Source organism: Triturus cristatus, chromosome 3_2 (genome assembly GCF_964204655.1).
Source record: "Triturus cristatus chromosome 3_2, aTriCri1.1, whole genome shotgun sequence".
NCBI classification, from domain to species: Eukaryota; Metazoa; Chordata; class Amphibia; order Caudata; family Salamandridae; genus Triturus; species Triturus cristatus.
Genome location: NC_140584.1, coordinates 402,797,205 through 402,813,054, shown reverse-complemented (window position 1 = coordinate 402,813,054; position 15,850 = coordinate 402,797,205). Strand labels below are relative to the sequence as shown.

Sequence of the window (15,850 nt, the reverse complement as noted above, 5' to 3'; positions counted from 1 at the left end):
ATTTTAAATCATGATTATATTTCTTGACAGGGGTAACTGTCCTAAAGAGTGAAATGCTATCTTAATTCATTGTGAAATTGAGACAGAAATATCCCATACAACATTCAGAAAATATTATTAATAAGGTGAAACACCTCTCTTTTTAAAATTCCTGGGGATTTTTAATAACCTTTTTTTAGGTCTCGCATGGCGAAAGCAGCGCATGCGCTGCTCTCCGCCAGAAGAGGACCTTTTGTAATCGATTCAGCCAAAGCTGAATGCATGCGCGTGGAGATGTACAAAGATGGCTGCTCTCGCTATTCACAAACCTAAACATGCACGCATACGGAAAAAAATGCACGCGCATGTGGACAGCCCCAAGCCATCTTTTTTACTTTAATTGTGAATGGTGAGAGCAGACATCTTTGTACATCTGCATGCGCGTGCCCCGCCCAGCCCCCTCCCCTTCAATCCGTTTACTGACGCCGCGCGCCCTACTCTCAGTCTCGCGAAGCATCCCGAGCCCGGCCAATCAGCACGCTCGTGCTCTTTGTTTTACAAAGGGCTGTCACCGGTAGTCAGTCTCCCTTCCCCTCTCGCGCTACTTGTGCTCCTCGCTCGCCCTAGCACAAATGTAATGCACTGGGCAGGGGCAGTGGTGTGCTCCCTCCTGGAGAGCCTCTGTGCCCAGACAATCGGCATACGAAGGAAAGTGTTCTTTTCTATTTCGTGTTTGCTTGTGACCTGGGGTCCTTCGTCTTGCCTGCCCCCTTAAAGTATTTAAATTGTACAGCAAATAATACATAGTAGGGTACTGTATGCTTTTAACACACGCATATCTGCATGTGAGTATGTGCAGCGTGCCATGTATATTTAAACATATGTACAGTACACATGTATATTTAAAATGCATGCTTACATTTTATAGCAAATTACACAATTTTTAATCCACGTGTGTACTCACTGCAGTTGCATACACGTACGGATACGTGTTTGTATAGGTGCTTTCTGAATGCACAGCCGTGTAGAAAGGCACCTGCTCGGGTATGCACAAGTTTGGATGTAAAGGCCCACGTGCATATCTAATACGCGTGTATTGTATGGCTGTGTTTATGTATCTTTACATATATAATAACACACACATATGTGCACATAGAGCATACAATGTACATTTAATGTGAATATACAAGCATACATGCACATTGCATCGTATACATGCATTTTACTGCGAGTGCGTAGACTACTGTATATATGTATGTGTGCACCTGTCTACATCTGTGTTTATTGAGCCCTAACCGTGTATATACTCAAGTAAATACGTAAAAGCAGGCGTCCGTGTATAATGCATTCATGCGCTTATTTAGGTGTCTGTTTATATACGAATGTACAGTCACACACCATGCGTATTTAGATCAGCTTCTGTGACATGGCGTACATGAGGCAGAGGGTGCACAGGCCGCCGCACAGTGCCTTGTGTAAAAGAGTACTTCCGTGAGTGTACTCTGCCTCTGCCGAGGGCTACACGGGGTTTGGGTCTGCTCCGATGCTGCAGTGGGGCAGATACAGTAGCAAATCCGACACGGGGTTTGAGTCCGCTCCGATGGTGCAGTGGGGCAGAAAGAGTAGCAAATCCGCCTTCATTTAGCCCTAATCGAGGGCTTCAAAGTGCTGCAGGTCCCAAATCGACATCAAAGCAGGCAGCTTAAACCCTCGCCAGAGGGGGCCAGCCCCCGGCGCAGCGCACAGGAAATTAATTAAGTTAAAGCCATTTGCTTTGCTATACAATACCATTAGCAAAGCAAATGGCTTTAACTTAATTAAAGGCGAGACCTATTGCATTTTCAATGCTTGTCTTCTATCGTTATGGCCTTTCATTGCTACATATTAAATAATAGTGGTATTTTTTCATTTGTTCCCAGAGCCACACTAGACATTCTGTCTCTTCACCCAGAAGGAGGGCAAGTCTGTATTTGGAGAGGGGCTAGGAAGGAGGACAGTGCTCATGAGGATGGAGGATAGCTAAGGCTATCAAGTATAAGGGACTTTCGGAAGGTTGCAGTAAACTGTGAAAGGACGTGCTGAGAAGGAGAATGAGGTTTGGTGGGAAAGTAGCCATGACTGGGTGTTGGGAATTCTCCAGTCACTGTCTAGAACACACAGTCACTGGCTAGTGCACAGGATATGAATACAATCTCACCACAATCACCTCTGAACATTCCTGGATTATGAAGATAAGCCGGGCTGTAACTGCTCTTCGAGGATCAAGTGGTTGGCCTCCTATTGCTGCCACAGGAGCAGAAGGGATTTCTGCTCGAAGAAGGCCCACCTGAGCCATAGAGACTGCACTCTAAGAGAGTCCAGGCTGGAGAAAGACCTGATGCCTGGAATCTTGCCTTGAGGACCTAGGAGCCGGTGGGGAGACTGGGAAGCATTTTTCCAGAAACAAGACATTTGTGGGATTTAGTAATTAGTTTGACCTTCAGAGAACTGGAACGAAGTGCTGAGGCTTCCGTAGGGAGCTCGCATCCTTGGTGGGCAAGATATCATGGTTCTTCTGTTGCAAGCTTTATATCGTACAGAAAAAGACTTCAGCAGCATCTAGTGGTGAAGGTATTTGGCCTTGAGGATCCCTACTTGGCTAAGTATTCAGCCTTACCGCACTCGAGGATTTCAAGAACCTAAAAGGTGACTAAGTCCATGCAGTGCATGCAGTGGTGCTCGAAAAAGTTTTCATAGTGAGGGTGCTGTTGTCACTGTTGTGTCCCGGATATCTTCGGGATTGTGAAAAACCCAAGTATCACATAAATAACTATTATAGCAAATGAGACAGGCCCATTCAGCAAGAGAGTGGTAACTGTGTGGTATGTAGCTGATGGTGCATCTTGGAGTACACTCTCACAAATATATTACCAAAGCATGGTGTGGGAACACACTGTCATTTAAAGTCAGTAAATTATTTATTGACATAACCACAACATTTGCACAGCCATGCAGTAAGTATTACTGATAAACATTTGTAGTGTACTAACAATAATGTATGGGTATTGGATTTCAGCAAATATTTATTATTTGCAGATCACCAAGTTAAGTGTCTTGATTTGTTTTGATCCTATGAAATTCTTTGTTTCCATCATTCTTCAGAATTACAAAAAAGGAGCTTCATTTGTGCATTCCTAACTGCTGATATATTTCGAAATATTTGTACACTTTATTAACAGGTATGTAAATGTTTTTGTGTGTTAGAAAATGACATCAGACAGCCTTTCCTTTCACACTTCCTGTACCCTAGCTAGACTGTTGCAAAGTTCACTTTATAAATACATCTCACTTTGCTGTCATGGAAAGAAAAGTAAACATCAGTCTCCATGTTAAAAGAATAAGCATCATTTTGTCAGAAGATATAGTTTGGCCTTCGTCTTTAAATGCACAGCCAATGTGGGATGATAAAAGCAAAATGTAAAAGCATTGTTATTCCTCATTCAATTCTCAGCTCCGTTGTGGTTATTTTGGGGGTGCTGCAGCACCCCACACAACCTTGTAGCAAATGGCCATAGGTGCAATGTGGCAAATCTACCCCAGCCGTGTACTGACTTTGTCAGCTCTGGATTCTACTTTTTACCTCGTGGGGTTATTGTCTCCAAACCTAAAAACTTTAGAAGGATCCAATGGCAAGGGATTGTCAAAGGGTTCAAGCTCCTGCTGGAGGACTTTGAGAACAAGAAAAACGTCTAAGTCCCAAGGTAAACACTTTGACCTTTAATACTTAATTATCCTACGCAACCCATGTTCCACTATTTTTGGCCTGAAATTATGCCTAGATCTTAATCATACCTGAATTGTGATTTTAACTTAGTGCTTTGTATTTTCTTGGTGCTTTGCATGTAAAAATGCACATCTCCATTTCCACTAACACTTCTGATCATCTTGTGTTTTTGTTAATTAAATATTGAATTTCATTGTGTTTGCTCCTTAACGCTGATGTTGTTTGGTACTGCTTACATGTAACACACATTTCACTGGAAAACTGCCTGCTCTTTGTGTCACAGCAACCAGGAGTTAAGAGTTCATCTTAGGAATGTACTGTAAACTAACCATAGTGTGGTTATTGCATTGGTAGGGGTAACACCTTCTCAAATTAATTATCCACTTTCTGATGCCAGTGTTTAAGGTGAACAATAACATCTGAGATTTAGAAAGGAATGCTAAGCTCACATCTATATTTATTCCAGGGCACTTTCCATATAAAGTTTCCCAAGTGATTTAAAGGATTTTGGAAAAATTACCCCGTGTTATGAGATTTAAATTAAACTTCCAGTTTAAATAACAAACTCGATTCTCTGTACAATTTTCCCAAAATTTGGAGACATAAGAAGAGATTTAGCAAATAAATACTGAATACTAACCATTGACGACTTTGACCAAACTGTCTTTTAGCAATAGATGACTCATTAAAGGGAAATACAATTTTTTTTATTTTACCTCCGGTAGCGGAAAAAGCTTCCCTTGAAACAGCTCAAAATTGAAAGTTCAATAGAACCTGCAAATCGTAAAACTCTTAGAATTCTGACTGATTTAAGGATAAAATATGATTAGTGGGAAAATGGAAAATATTTGAAAAGCCTGATCCAGGATATTTGACGCCTTTTTATAGGTCTCATCAATGTAAGATGTACCGGTAGACAGATGAATGACGAATCGTTTAATATGACCCCTCTGTGCTCTATAATTTTGTTGATATTAATGAAAAATGATTTGGAATCCCAAGTATGAACATCTAGTTAATTCTTTTCACTTAGTAAGAAAACATTTTCTTTAAAGTTTGAACTAAAGCAGTTGTATATATATTGTGAGCAATAGATACATAGTACATGAAAGCAGGTAGGAACCAGCACACCCACATAGTGAGCAAAATACATTTTCTGCTGCAACCTCCTAGAATTCTTAGTTTGAAGAACCATGTTTGCCTTGGCACTATCAAGGATTATCTTTCAAAAAATTCTTTATTGTTAGAATGATAAAGTATATCTGCAACAGTATTAAAATGTGCAGCCTACAATTCAATCTCTCTCTCTCTTTCAATCACACAAACACTCTCTATCATTCTCACTATCTCTCACACACACCACACACACACCTTTATTTAAGATACCTTCATTTGTAAATAGCTATCCTACACTTTACAGTTTTACAAAAACAAAACATTGAATGCACCGCTATACTCATCTCACAAAGACCTTTCAATAAAAATACAAAGGCAGACAAGCTTTATTTTTTATAACTCTTTTTCCTTGTGGACTCACCTCCTTCGGGCATGAGAAAGTACTTTGTGTCACTCCAATCACTCCAGTAACCCTTCAAGGATTTCTTGATACAGCGCATTTGAAAGTGATATTTGTGCGCTAATCGAAAGCCACAGTGCTCCATCTGGAGAGCAGAGTTGGTGATGTTTGTAACCTGATGGTAGAAATACATATTGTGTGAGTATGGCTTCTCTATGATCACATTCTACACTAGGCATATATTGATGACCTATAAGGACCACCAGCCTCATCCAGTCTGACATTTGCGTAGTCCTGTCTTTGATTTACTCTATGTTTACTTGTTGGGTGTATGTCCCTGGGTGGTATTTTTTATTCCAGTTCTGATTTTATCCTTCCACCAGATTGAGTATTTCAACATTTCTTTGGTGACAGTTCCACCCTTGCTTTCATTTCCTTGAAGAACTTCCTTTGGTCGCTTCTTATTTGGAGGCTTTTTTTTTGCTGGAGTCACACCTACTAGAAATTCATCACCTCCTCATAGGTAAAATATGTGCGGACCAGAGTCCTGATCCAGAATAAAATACAAGTGGCAGTGGAACTCATGCCTGAAAAGCACGTTATTTCTCCAAAAACACAGACTGCTTTTCAATGCAAAGATGTTCATAAACACATTTGAAACAATGCATTTGTCACAGAGTTTACACTTTTTGAAATGTATTTGCGTGCTACATTTTTGTTTGGCTATTATTGGAACTACTATAACCCAAGCAAGTGGTAGGAATTAGTCTACATAATTTCACTATTTGGAGACTCCTGATATTTTTTGGCAAACAATTAGGTTATTTTAGCTTTCTACCCCAAAATTATCCTGCCCAGTTCAAATTCACGGGGAAATAAAATGTACCCAGGCTATATTCCTCCATAAGATATGTGCACCACCTCCAATGAAAGATATACATTGAGGCTGAATGTTATCACTTTTTAAAGGCCCTTTTTGTGACTCTCATACACAGGCATTCCCTTCCAAGTATTTCAGTGAAAAATATAAATTGTCTTATCACCAAAAGAATGCAACACTCATGATTTAGGTAAACTTCCACTTAGGTAGACCACGAAAAGCACACCATCTAATGATTTGTGAATCACACCTCGACTATTAAGAGCCTGATTGTACAATAGCAATATTTCCAATGGTGATGGATTTCCTAGGAAGGAATTGACAAATGCTTTTTCTTTAGGCCTTTGACTGTTGAATACTCCTACTTTACAGCTACTCTTAGTATTTCCATAACTCTTAATTTCAAAATTATGCTTTAATGTCTGACATTATTTCCCAATACTTAGGGGCCGATTAGGATGGTGGGCGGACTTTCGTCCACCCGCCACCCTAGCGGTGCTGGGACCGGCTGCCAGTGGTGCGGCGGTCCCGCACCGGAAATTAGGATGCCACTGCCACTGTGGCAGTGGCATCCTCTATTCCCAGCACTGTGGCGGGCGGTGCTCACAGCACCGCCCGCCACAATGCTGGGAATGCACATGCGGTGCCTGCCACCTTGTCCATGACAATGTAGGGGGGTACCTGTGCACCCCCCACCCTCCCAATACCCTGGGGGCCCGCAACGGGCCCCAGAAAGCAAAATCCGCCTGGCTTTCCATGACGGGGTCTCCGCCATAGAAAGCCCTGCACTGCTGCCCATTCTAATATGGATGGCGGTGTCTAGCAGACACTGCCACTATATCCAGCCCCTTTTCCGCCCGGTCGACTGGTCAACCGGCAGAAAACCGGTGGACGGTCTTTCCGTCTGCTGGGGTCCCCCCCCATACTAATATGGCGGGGGGAAATGGGTGGCGGGCGGAGGGAAATGTCGGGCGGATCGCCACCGCCATGCGGGCGGTGGCGATCCGCCCGACACCGTAATCAGCCCCTAAATCTTTTACGCACAAAGCCTAGTACCGTTATTGGAAGCCCAAAATATATCAGGGCACCCCCTTTATATATTTTTCATTTGGAAAGTAAAGATTTTCTCCCGTTTGTCCTTAGACATAACATCTTGGTCACATGTTACATGTATATGTGTTGGTCAAAACACTTCCTTTCTCTTCCAGAGACATCTTCCCATCTCTATCAACCCTTAATGAGGGGTTCTTAAATTTTGAGGCTTGCAAAAGCTAACTCTATGGCACATTGTTTTCAGAGCTGCTTGCTCAACAATTCTTTTCCCCGTCAACCCCATCTTTGCTTCAGTCATTTGTAAAAGTTTTTTTTTAACAATTAGAAATCAATGAAAAATAGTTCCCACCCCTCAAATTGAATAGATGAGGAGAACGTGCAGTTACTGTATTACTTTTCAATTTTTTTGTGTTTTGACATTAAAGCAAGAAAAAAAGAGTCTGTATCATTTATAGGTGGATTGTCCTTCAGGGGCTGTGACAGCATGTGAACGGCTGCTATGGTTTGGGCACAGTCAGTCACATGTTAGACGGTTTCCTTAAAGGCCTGTTTGCCCCATGTTTTTGTGGAAAAGATGTGTGAAGCATACCCACTTACCTTTTGCCATGTAATGTCTTCCTCCGCCTTGTAGCGCAGCTCAAACCACTGCTGTATCCAGGATCCCTCGACAGGCTTTGCCCATTCCAGGTTCAGACAGCCAGGGTTCAGGGGGCTGGACGTGACGCGCTGAATGGTGGGGGGATCCAATTTAACTGTGGGAGAAGAGAAGGCAGGGGTACAATTGGAGGTCAGTGTGCGATGAGCAGCAGGCAGTATATCCTTAGTTACAGAGATGGACTGACCTAAATCTAGTGAGATGGCTCAGCGAGTTAAACACTGGCTGCACAAATCAGATAATCATAAGGTAACAAGTTTGAATCCAGGCTAGGCTAACCTAGTCTTTCAGCCTACCTACCAAGATCAATTCGTTGATATCATGGCATTGGGTAACATCAAAAATTGTTACATACAGTGCTTACCAAAGACAACACTATGGAATTAGGGGAATATGTTACAAAAGCAAGTTATTGTTAGAATCATATTATGTGGCCAGCAGCTTAGTCTGGGGGATTGTGTCACTAACAGTGTAAGGGATGGGGTTAGCATTAAAGTTAGGGTTACATTGCGAGTTACATTGTGGTGAAGGGGCTTAGCATTTCTAATTAAAATACAGGTCATGACATTTTGTGATGGTGTTTATGGGTCTCTATTTTTCTACGCTACATTTTGAAAGTGGGGGCGTCATAGCTGTTTGCCGTTACAAGTGAGTAAGCCCAATTGACAAAAGAGTGGTTTGGGTGGGGTCTTCCCCTGAGAAATGTGTGAAATATTGAAGACGAAATAGTGCATTTCATAGCATATGGAAAAACAGATGAGGCCTGCGGTAGGAACAAAAGCTTCACTCAACACCCCCTCTTCCTTTGAGTCTGACAAGTCTGGCACTTGGGGCCACTAGAGGGTGCCCAGGGGCTGGCACCTGGCACCCTAGGCCACTAGGTGGCACTCGTGTGCTGGGTCCTGGTACCTTGGACCTCTAGAGGCTGCCTGTGGAACTATTCACTTGTGTCGTGTTGTAACCAAAAGCTCTATTACACTTAAAATTAAACAAGCATTTGCAATGCAATAGGTCTCGCATTTATAAGAGTTTGAGCTATTGGCATTGTAAAATTACAATGCCTTTTATTTATGTTTTGGTTTTAAAACAAATAAAAGGCATTGTCATTTACAATGTCAGTAGAATAAACTCGCATAAAAGCAGTGTGTGGAGTGCAGCAGTGTGCGGCGTGCAGCAGTGTGCGGCGTGCAGCAGTGTGAGGCGTGCAGCAGTGTGCGGCGTGCAGCAGTGTGCGGCGTGCAGCAGTGTGAGGCGTGCAGCAGTGTGCGGCGTGCAGCAGTGTGCGGCGTCCAGCAGTGTGCGGCGTGCAGCAGTGTTTCGTGTAGCAGTGTGAGGCATGCAGCGCTGTGTCGCGTGCAGCGGCGTGCAGCAGTGTGCGGCGTGCAGCAGTGTGCGGCGTGCAGCAGTGTGTTGGTAGCTGGTGGCAAATGGAATGCGCGTGGTTGTGAGCGTAACCGCCACCCGATCCGCCGGGGAAGCCTTTGGGAGCATTTTCTGAAGCCCCTACATAAGTCTCGCCGAGCGATCGCTTACGCGATAGCCTACGCGATAGCCAGGCGAGACCTCAAAACGGGCAGTAAGGCATAATCACCAAAATACTTTGAAAGTCTTATCACAGCACAAGCAGCAGCAGGTCTCTCAACGCAGGAGCAGAGATAGCTAACAGTGGGGTTAGTTGCTGCCCATGTAGGTAAAGTGAACGCAGCACTTTAATGTGAAACAATATTGTGTTATGTTGTACATGAATAGTGTTTTGCTTTTTATGTCTGAAAATTACAAGTATGTGAACAACTCCATAATTGTTGTTGCATTCTCCACAACCAAGATGTCATCAGTCTGGAGGACAATAATTAGTTGAGGAACTTAAGGGCACCTTTTGCAGTTGTGCATCTGTGCAAGTAATACAGAATTTTTTTTAAACCCGAAAGCAGAATGTTGGAAAATAGTAGAATAAAATGCTGGCAAGTTTGTATGCAGAAGGGCATTATCTGAAGGATTCCGTTTTGGTCTTTTGGTTAGAGTGAGCTTGGAAAACAGTATTGTTTCTGATTAAAAAAGGGCCACCGAAAAAAAGATACTATCTTGTAAACCATATCTACAAATTATACAATGTGTGTGTTTGTTGGAGGTTTGGGCTCGACCTGGCTCTGAGCAAAAAAATATAGCATTTTATATGTGCCAAAATATGTAAAGGATAATTTAAACAGGAGCAACAATGTCTTTTTCAATAAATGCAACATTTTTGGGTGCAATAATCGACAACCAATTCGACTCTCTGTGCGAGAAAGAATGCCTTCATATGTTTGACTGCTTTGTTAAAAGGTTGAAAGCCCCGACCTACACGTGACACTATCAGAGCACGCTCCCACCCCCTGCAGACATACAAAGGCTGCTCTGCCCTCAGGACACATCTCCTGGTAAAACAACAGCAATTATAATGAGGGATGAAGCTTAAAAGGACATTGGGGGCCAGGCCACGGTCCGAGCACCTCCCTCGGCATCCACTCGCGCAGGGCCACCAGATCAAAGGGATCCCAGCCACAACAAAAGGTAAATGTAACCGGATAATGCGAGTTTTACATGCATGCTAAATCCACGACTTTAAAAAAGTCCATTCAATTAATTCTCATAAACTGAGCTGGTAAGCAGATTGGTGGTTAGCCTTGGTGTTGTGTTTGTTTAATGTAAGACACTTTTCAGTGAAACCTAAAGGACAGCATCTAACCTGGTTTGTTTTTTCTTCAGCTAAAAATGGAATGTTCACCAAAAAGTAAAAAAGATGATACACCCCTGAAAGAACACGGATCCTGCTCTGGTAGCATTGCATTAATGCAAAATCAATGCAGTGCTGTTCTCCAGATTCAAATCTAAGTACTGTAGCCTAAAGGTAGGCGATAACTGAACACAACTACACCTAGCTTATGATTTGAGGGCCCAAACTGTGGCCAGAAAATCTACAGATGAGCAAGAGCCGTTCGGTGGAGGGAAGTGAATAACAAATACAGAAAAAACAAAAAGAAAAAAAAGAAAATGACGGGTGGGTGAAGAAACAGATGAGAAGGGAATGAAGCACGGAAAGAATGTGGAGGGTGCCGGTAGCAAGTATTTATTTGTTGGGGGGTGGGGCGCGGCGGCGGAGAGGAGAGAGAGAGAGAGAGAGAGAGAGAGAGAGACCGAGAGAGAGAGAGAGACCGAGAGAGAGAGAGAGAGACCGATAGAGAGAGAGAGACCGAGAGAGAGAGAGACCGAGAGAGACCGACCTGTAAAGCACATGCACAGAGGACTAAAGCAAAAAAAAAGCACCATAGAAATGAGCAGTGAGAGAAGAGAAGGCAGCCAATCAGAGTGATGGTAAGGGGCTATGCTACAGGCGAGAGACAAACAAGCTTTTAAAAAAAAAAAAAACTATGGAATAAGGAACAGGCAAAAGAGAGAAATAATAAAGCCAACCAATTGTAAGAAACGTGTGGGCTGCAGGCCTTTTATATTCTTGCTAAGCCCACAATATGTCTTTAGTTTCAAGTTTTTTAAAGTTGCATTTAAAGTAATCCCCTCAGGATACTGCTCCTTTGTTTAACGATAAAACGGCTCCCCAGCTTAACGTGTAAAAGACGGCCGTGCCCACTAAACTAAACGAGGAGGGAGTGGGAGGGGGGAGTGGGGGCGGGCACAGTGGTGCGGGCCGCAGTTGTAAAAGGCAGGGAGAGGGTGAGATTGAGAAAGGGAAAGATAGGGATCAAAGGAAACAAGAAGGGGGTGGCAAATGGTGTGTACTTTGATGTCCTCAGTGGCCGCGCGGCTCACTGAGGACATCAAAGCAAGTGATCAGGCAGTGCTTTTCAGGCTGCCAAATGGTGCGCACGCCCGGCGCACATGCACTGTATTTGGAGGCCTGAAAAGCCCCTGTTTGCACTTCCAAAACTCGCTTACTATAAGTCTCGCCAGATCAGCGCTAAAGCGCTGTCTCAGGCGAGACCTAAAAAACAGAAATCACAGATCTGAAATTCTTTTTTCAGTTGAGAATCCTAGGTTAGGATATCGCAGTCTTCTTCTGCTATTCACCTGAAATGTACTTTTTCTATGGCCTTTTTTTTCTGTCACTTGCCCTTTAACGTTTTTGTATGTGCTAGTCAATAGATGTGCTTGTGAGAGTTTTTGCCCCGCGGCAGTCACTCCGGGCACCCAGTGAGTGTCAAGAGGTCCGTTTATAGACTGGGAAATGTCTACTCAACATTTCCCAGTTTGTTGACACAAGGAATCACTAACAAAGTCCACCTCAGCAATATAAAAGCAGCAACAAGGTGCCTGATAGCCTCGTTATTTAGCAATGTTGACATACGAATACAAGCCACAGTCAGTGCAGCTCGCCTTCGGCCCGCAATGTCGAACGACATAATATTTTACAGTAACAAAGGCACTCGGGAATAAATGCGATAGTTGGGCAGACTTTACCCTTAAATGTACATGAACACTTGACATTCTGTAGACAGCTAATTACAAGTGAAAATCCCAGGATTTTTCAACAACCCAGTGCATCGAGGCCGTCCATGTTCCAGGAGGGCACATAGAATATGCATTGTATAGATATACTGCGCCATTTATATAGTACAATGCAGCCTCTGGACACTCAAACCATAGGGTGTGCTGTTTGAATATTTTTAAAGTGCTTTATGTCCACAGCTGGGACGATGAGCCTCCGATGGGAAAAGTCATGGCAGGCATGACTTGCGGGAGGGGGCAGGCTTGGGCCTGGGGGCGCGAGGTAACGTCTCTCCTCCTTGCTCCTGCTCTCGTCGTGGGACAGGAAGCCAGGCTCCCCTGACTGATCACAATGCTGCAATGCAGCATTGTGATTGGTACGCTTCCAGGCTCCAATGACCAATCACAACGCTGCAATGCAGCATTGTGATTGGTTTTGAGCGTCCTGGTGGGATGCTCAACCAGGGAATAGGAGCCTGGGCTTGTTCTCTATGCAGACTGTAATGCAGCCTGCATGGAGAAAGAGGAAAGTGCACATGACTGGTTTGGGCGGCCCGAGAGGGCCAACCAAACAGTCATTGCGCACTTAAGAGTGGGCAAATCTCTCCTGCCCTGCTCTGTGTGAGCAGAGCTGCTCCGCCCACCCATCCGCTTGCAAAGAAAGGAAATATAAAATGATAATAACTTTTAGTTATTATCATTTTATATTTCCTTCACATTCTGCTCAAAGCAGTGAGGCGATGCTCCCCCGCCATAGCGGAGGACCCACCACTGGATGGGAACAGCAGGGCCGGCTCTAGAGGGATGCTTCTGGTGCAGCCGCACTAAGCGCTGACCTGGGGAGGAGGCGCTGACCTCAGAGGGGTGCGCTGTGCTTAGCAATAACTTTTAATTCAAAAACATCTTCTAAAGAGTTCCTTGTGCATCCAGCTTTTTAAATTTATTTTATTTATTTATTTTAATTTTTTAAATAATAAAAATACAAACGATCTTGTTGCACAGTGTAGGATCGTGACAAAAGCATATACAACCTGCTGAAGTCAGTTATGTACAAAGATACCAAAAACCAGACAGATCATCTGCAAATAAAAGAAGCACAAAGGCGGCAAACCCATGTATTGAACTGAATTCCAAAGCCTAAACACCAACATCTGCTCAAGTATGTTATATGTGAAACAGGGGGTACTGTGGCCACCTAATGTCCAAACACGCTGCTGGTGATGGAAATCCAGAAGCAGGTTAATTGACAAGAGGAGGGTTAGTGTTATCTGGAGTGGTGTTACCCCATTCGTTCGTGTCAGTTACTCTGGTAGACAGGTATGTTGTGTAAAGCTCCCAGAAGTTCTTGGGGCGACTCTGGGGGGGGGGGGGGTAACTCGCTGAAAGTTTCGGTTTGCATACTGCAATAAAGCTTGTCACGTGGCCATTGTGCCATTGTGGGTGTAGGGCCCCTAGACCAACTGATTGCCACCCCCCCACCAATGAGGAGCCCCATATCAACCAGTCTCCATATGTTCTTGGGAGTCTGCTTGGAATATCCCAAAAGGGTTGTGCATCCAGCTTTTAGGCAGCAATAAAAATAAAAATAAAAACTGCAGTGCAGTCTTGATCCCATCTGAGATACCGTAGGAGTGCTTCCTCATCCTGAGCAGTCAGCACTATATTCTGTGTGATTATTGTTACTAAAGAGAGTGGAATATTCATATTTAAAGTATTCCACACAAAAACTTTGTGTATAGAACATGATTAATAAAGGACTATGTAATATTTATGTATTTTTGTGATGGGAGAAGTTAACATAAAATGTGACCCATTGTGAGCTTAATAAATTAGAATGCGTCTGTGGAAACTGAGGTTTAAACATTTAAACGTGTAACAAGAATTAATTTCATGTAGGTGCATTTAGAATTGCGCCTTTGTAATTCTTTACAATTTATACATGTATTAAGAAGCTGCCTTTATACAGTGTGTAAAAATGTGCGTGTATTCTGTAACCCTGTGCACTGTTAAAGTTGACTAGAGTGGGCCTCGAGAAACCTGTTCATTTAATGCTCATGTTAAAATCTAACATGTAATTCGCATTTAACCTTCCATGCAGAAAGCAGTTGCTTGTATTTTGTTTCCACTGCAGGTATGGACAAAGCCTCATTCATTAGCATAGAAGGGTTTTGTTTTGATTAGAGAGCAAGGTATGAGAAGATGAAGTTGGCAAGGAGAAGCGTGGTAACGAGCAAGGAGACGAGTTCTCATGGAGGAGAGGAACGACCTTGGAAGAAGCAAGTTGCATATGGGAAAGGCGGTGCAAGTATCCAGTTGTGTCGGATCCATGGAAATTCACTGGCAATGATCATGTGGGATCATGTGGGATTATCTACCTTGAATGCAGTTGATATTTTATGCTGAACATAGTGAGGGACAGAAAAGTCATTTTAGGATTTCACGGAGAGCAGATCTATGCTTCTGCTTGTGTGGCTTTATGCTACCTGACCCTTGGTTGGAGTGCCTTCTATTGAAGACTCCGACAGCTGACACCTCTCTAATTTCACCTTTACCAAATGCGTCTTAGCTTAGGTTTGCCCCTTTTAAGATAGTGTAGGGAGAGATAGCTTGCTTGATAGAGTTTGTTGTCTGCTTTGTATAATACAGTATACATCTCTTCAGGAGATTTGGGCTGATCTTGGTCTTTCTGTATTTCTATATGGTAATGTTGAGATTGGTCTATATTGATTTTTTTCTAAATTTATAATTAAACCCTACTAAACTCAGATTAGGTTGTCTAGTGGGTTATTGTGTAGCCAGAATGGTTACACTGTATTGAGATGTTAACAAGTGATAATTTTCTCCCTTTACCTCTTATGCAGCTATAAAGGTCGTCAATCTGGAGATAAATGTTTGAGTCGGGCAAACTCCAGCATAACACTTGTGATTAATGCTCCTGTTAGAGAGAGAGATCTGAGTTTTTGTGGCATAAAGTAGCGCAGAGAGTTAATATTAATAAGCCTGCTGCAAAGCACAAGTACCTTGCAGATCACAAATCTGTATTTTGTATTGATAGCTAAGTGGATTATTGCTTTTGTCAAAGAGATCCTTTTGTTACCGCAGTACATAAGATACATCTCTAATATAGAACAGTGACTGTTAGGAACTGTCATCAAAGAGCTGCATGCAAACTGCATGAAAATAGTTAGGATGTAATGATTTTTTTCCCCCCAGTCTTTCATCATCTATTGCTAATGTTGCTAAAAAGCGTTTGTTTGGGTAGAGATATGTTCTTATTAGGAAAGCCAGCCTTTACCTGTGCTTTGAAACAAATGAAATATATGTGAGAGAGGGGCTATGGAGAGACAAGGGGCACTTTTGCCTGGTGGTAGTCAGGGAATCCGAAGGAGGAGGTCATGGGGAGGGGCAACACTAATTGTCGCACTGGGCACCACCAGCTCTAAAGCCGGCCCTGGGAACAGTATGGTATGTTGATAATATGTAATGTCTACAAGAATGTGGTGTCAGTCCACATGAGCATTTGCG

At 43.1% G+C, this 15,850-nt stretch overlaps 1 protein-coding gene across 4 annotated transcripts in view; it reads right to left on the bottom strand.

The window, feature by feature from the left end:
- The window catches only part of CSF3R (colony stimulating factor 3 receptor), a 180,129-nt gene that overhangs the window by 72,617 nt on the left and 91,662 nt on the right, over nucleotides 1-15,850 (bottom strand). For all 4 annotated transcript variants that reach the window (XM_085647921.1, XM_085647923.1, XM_085647919.1 and 1 more), the window contains exons 6-7: nucleotides 7,789-7,943; nucleotides 5,280-5,433 (exon numbers count right to left, since the gene is read on the bottom strand). In XM_085647921.1, coding sequence (XP_085504047.1) covers nucleotides 5,280-5,433; nucleotides 7,789-7,943 — 309 coding nt within the window. The remainder of the gene's footprint in view (nucleotides 1-5,279; nucleotides 5,434-7,788; nucleotides 7,944-15,850) is intronic.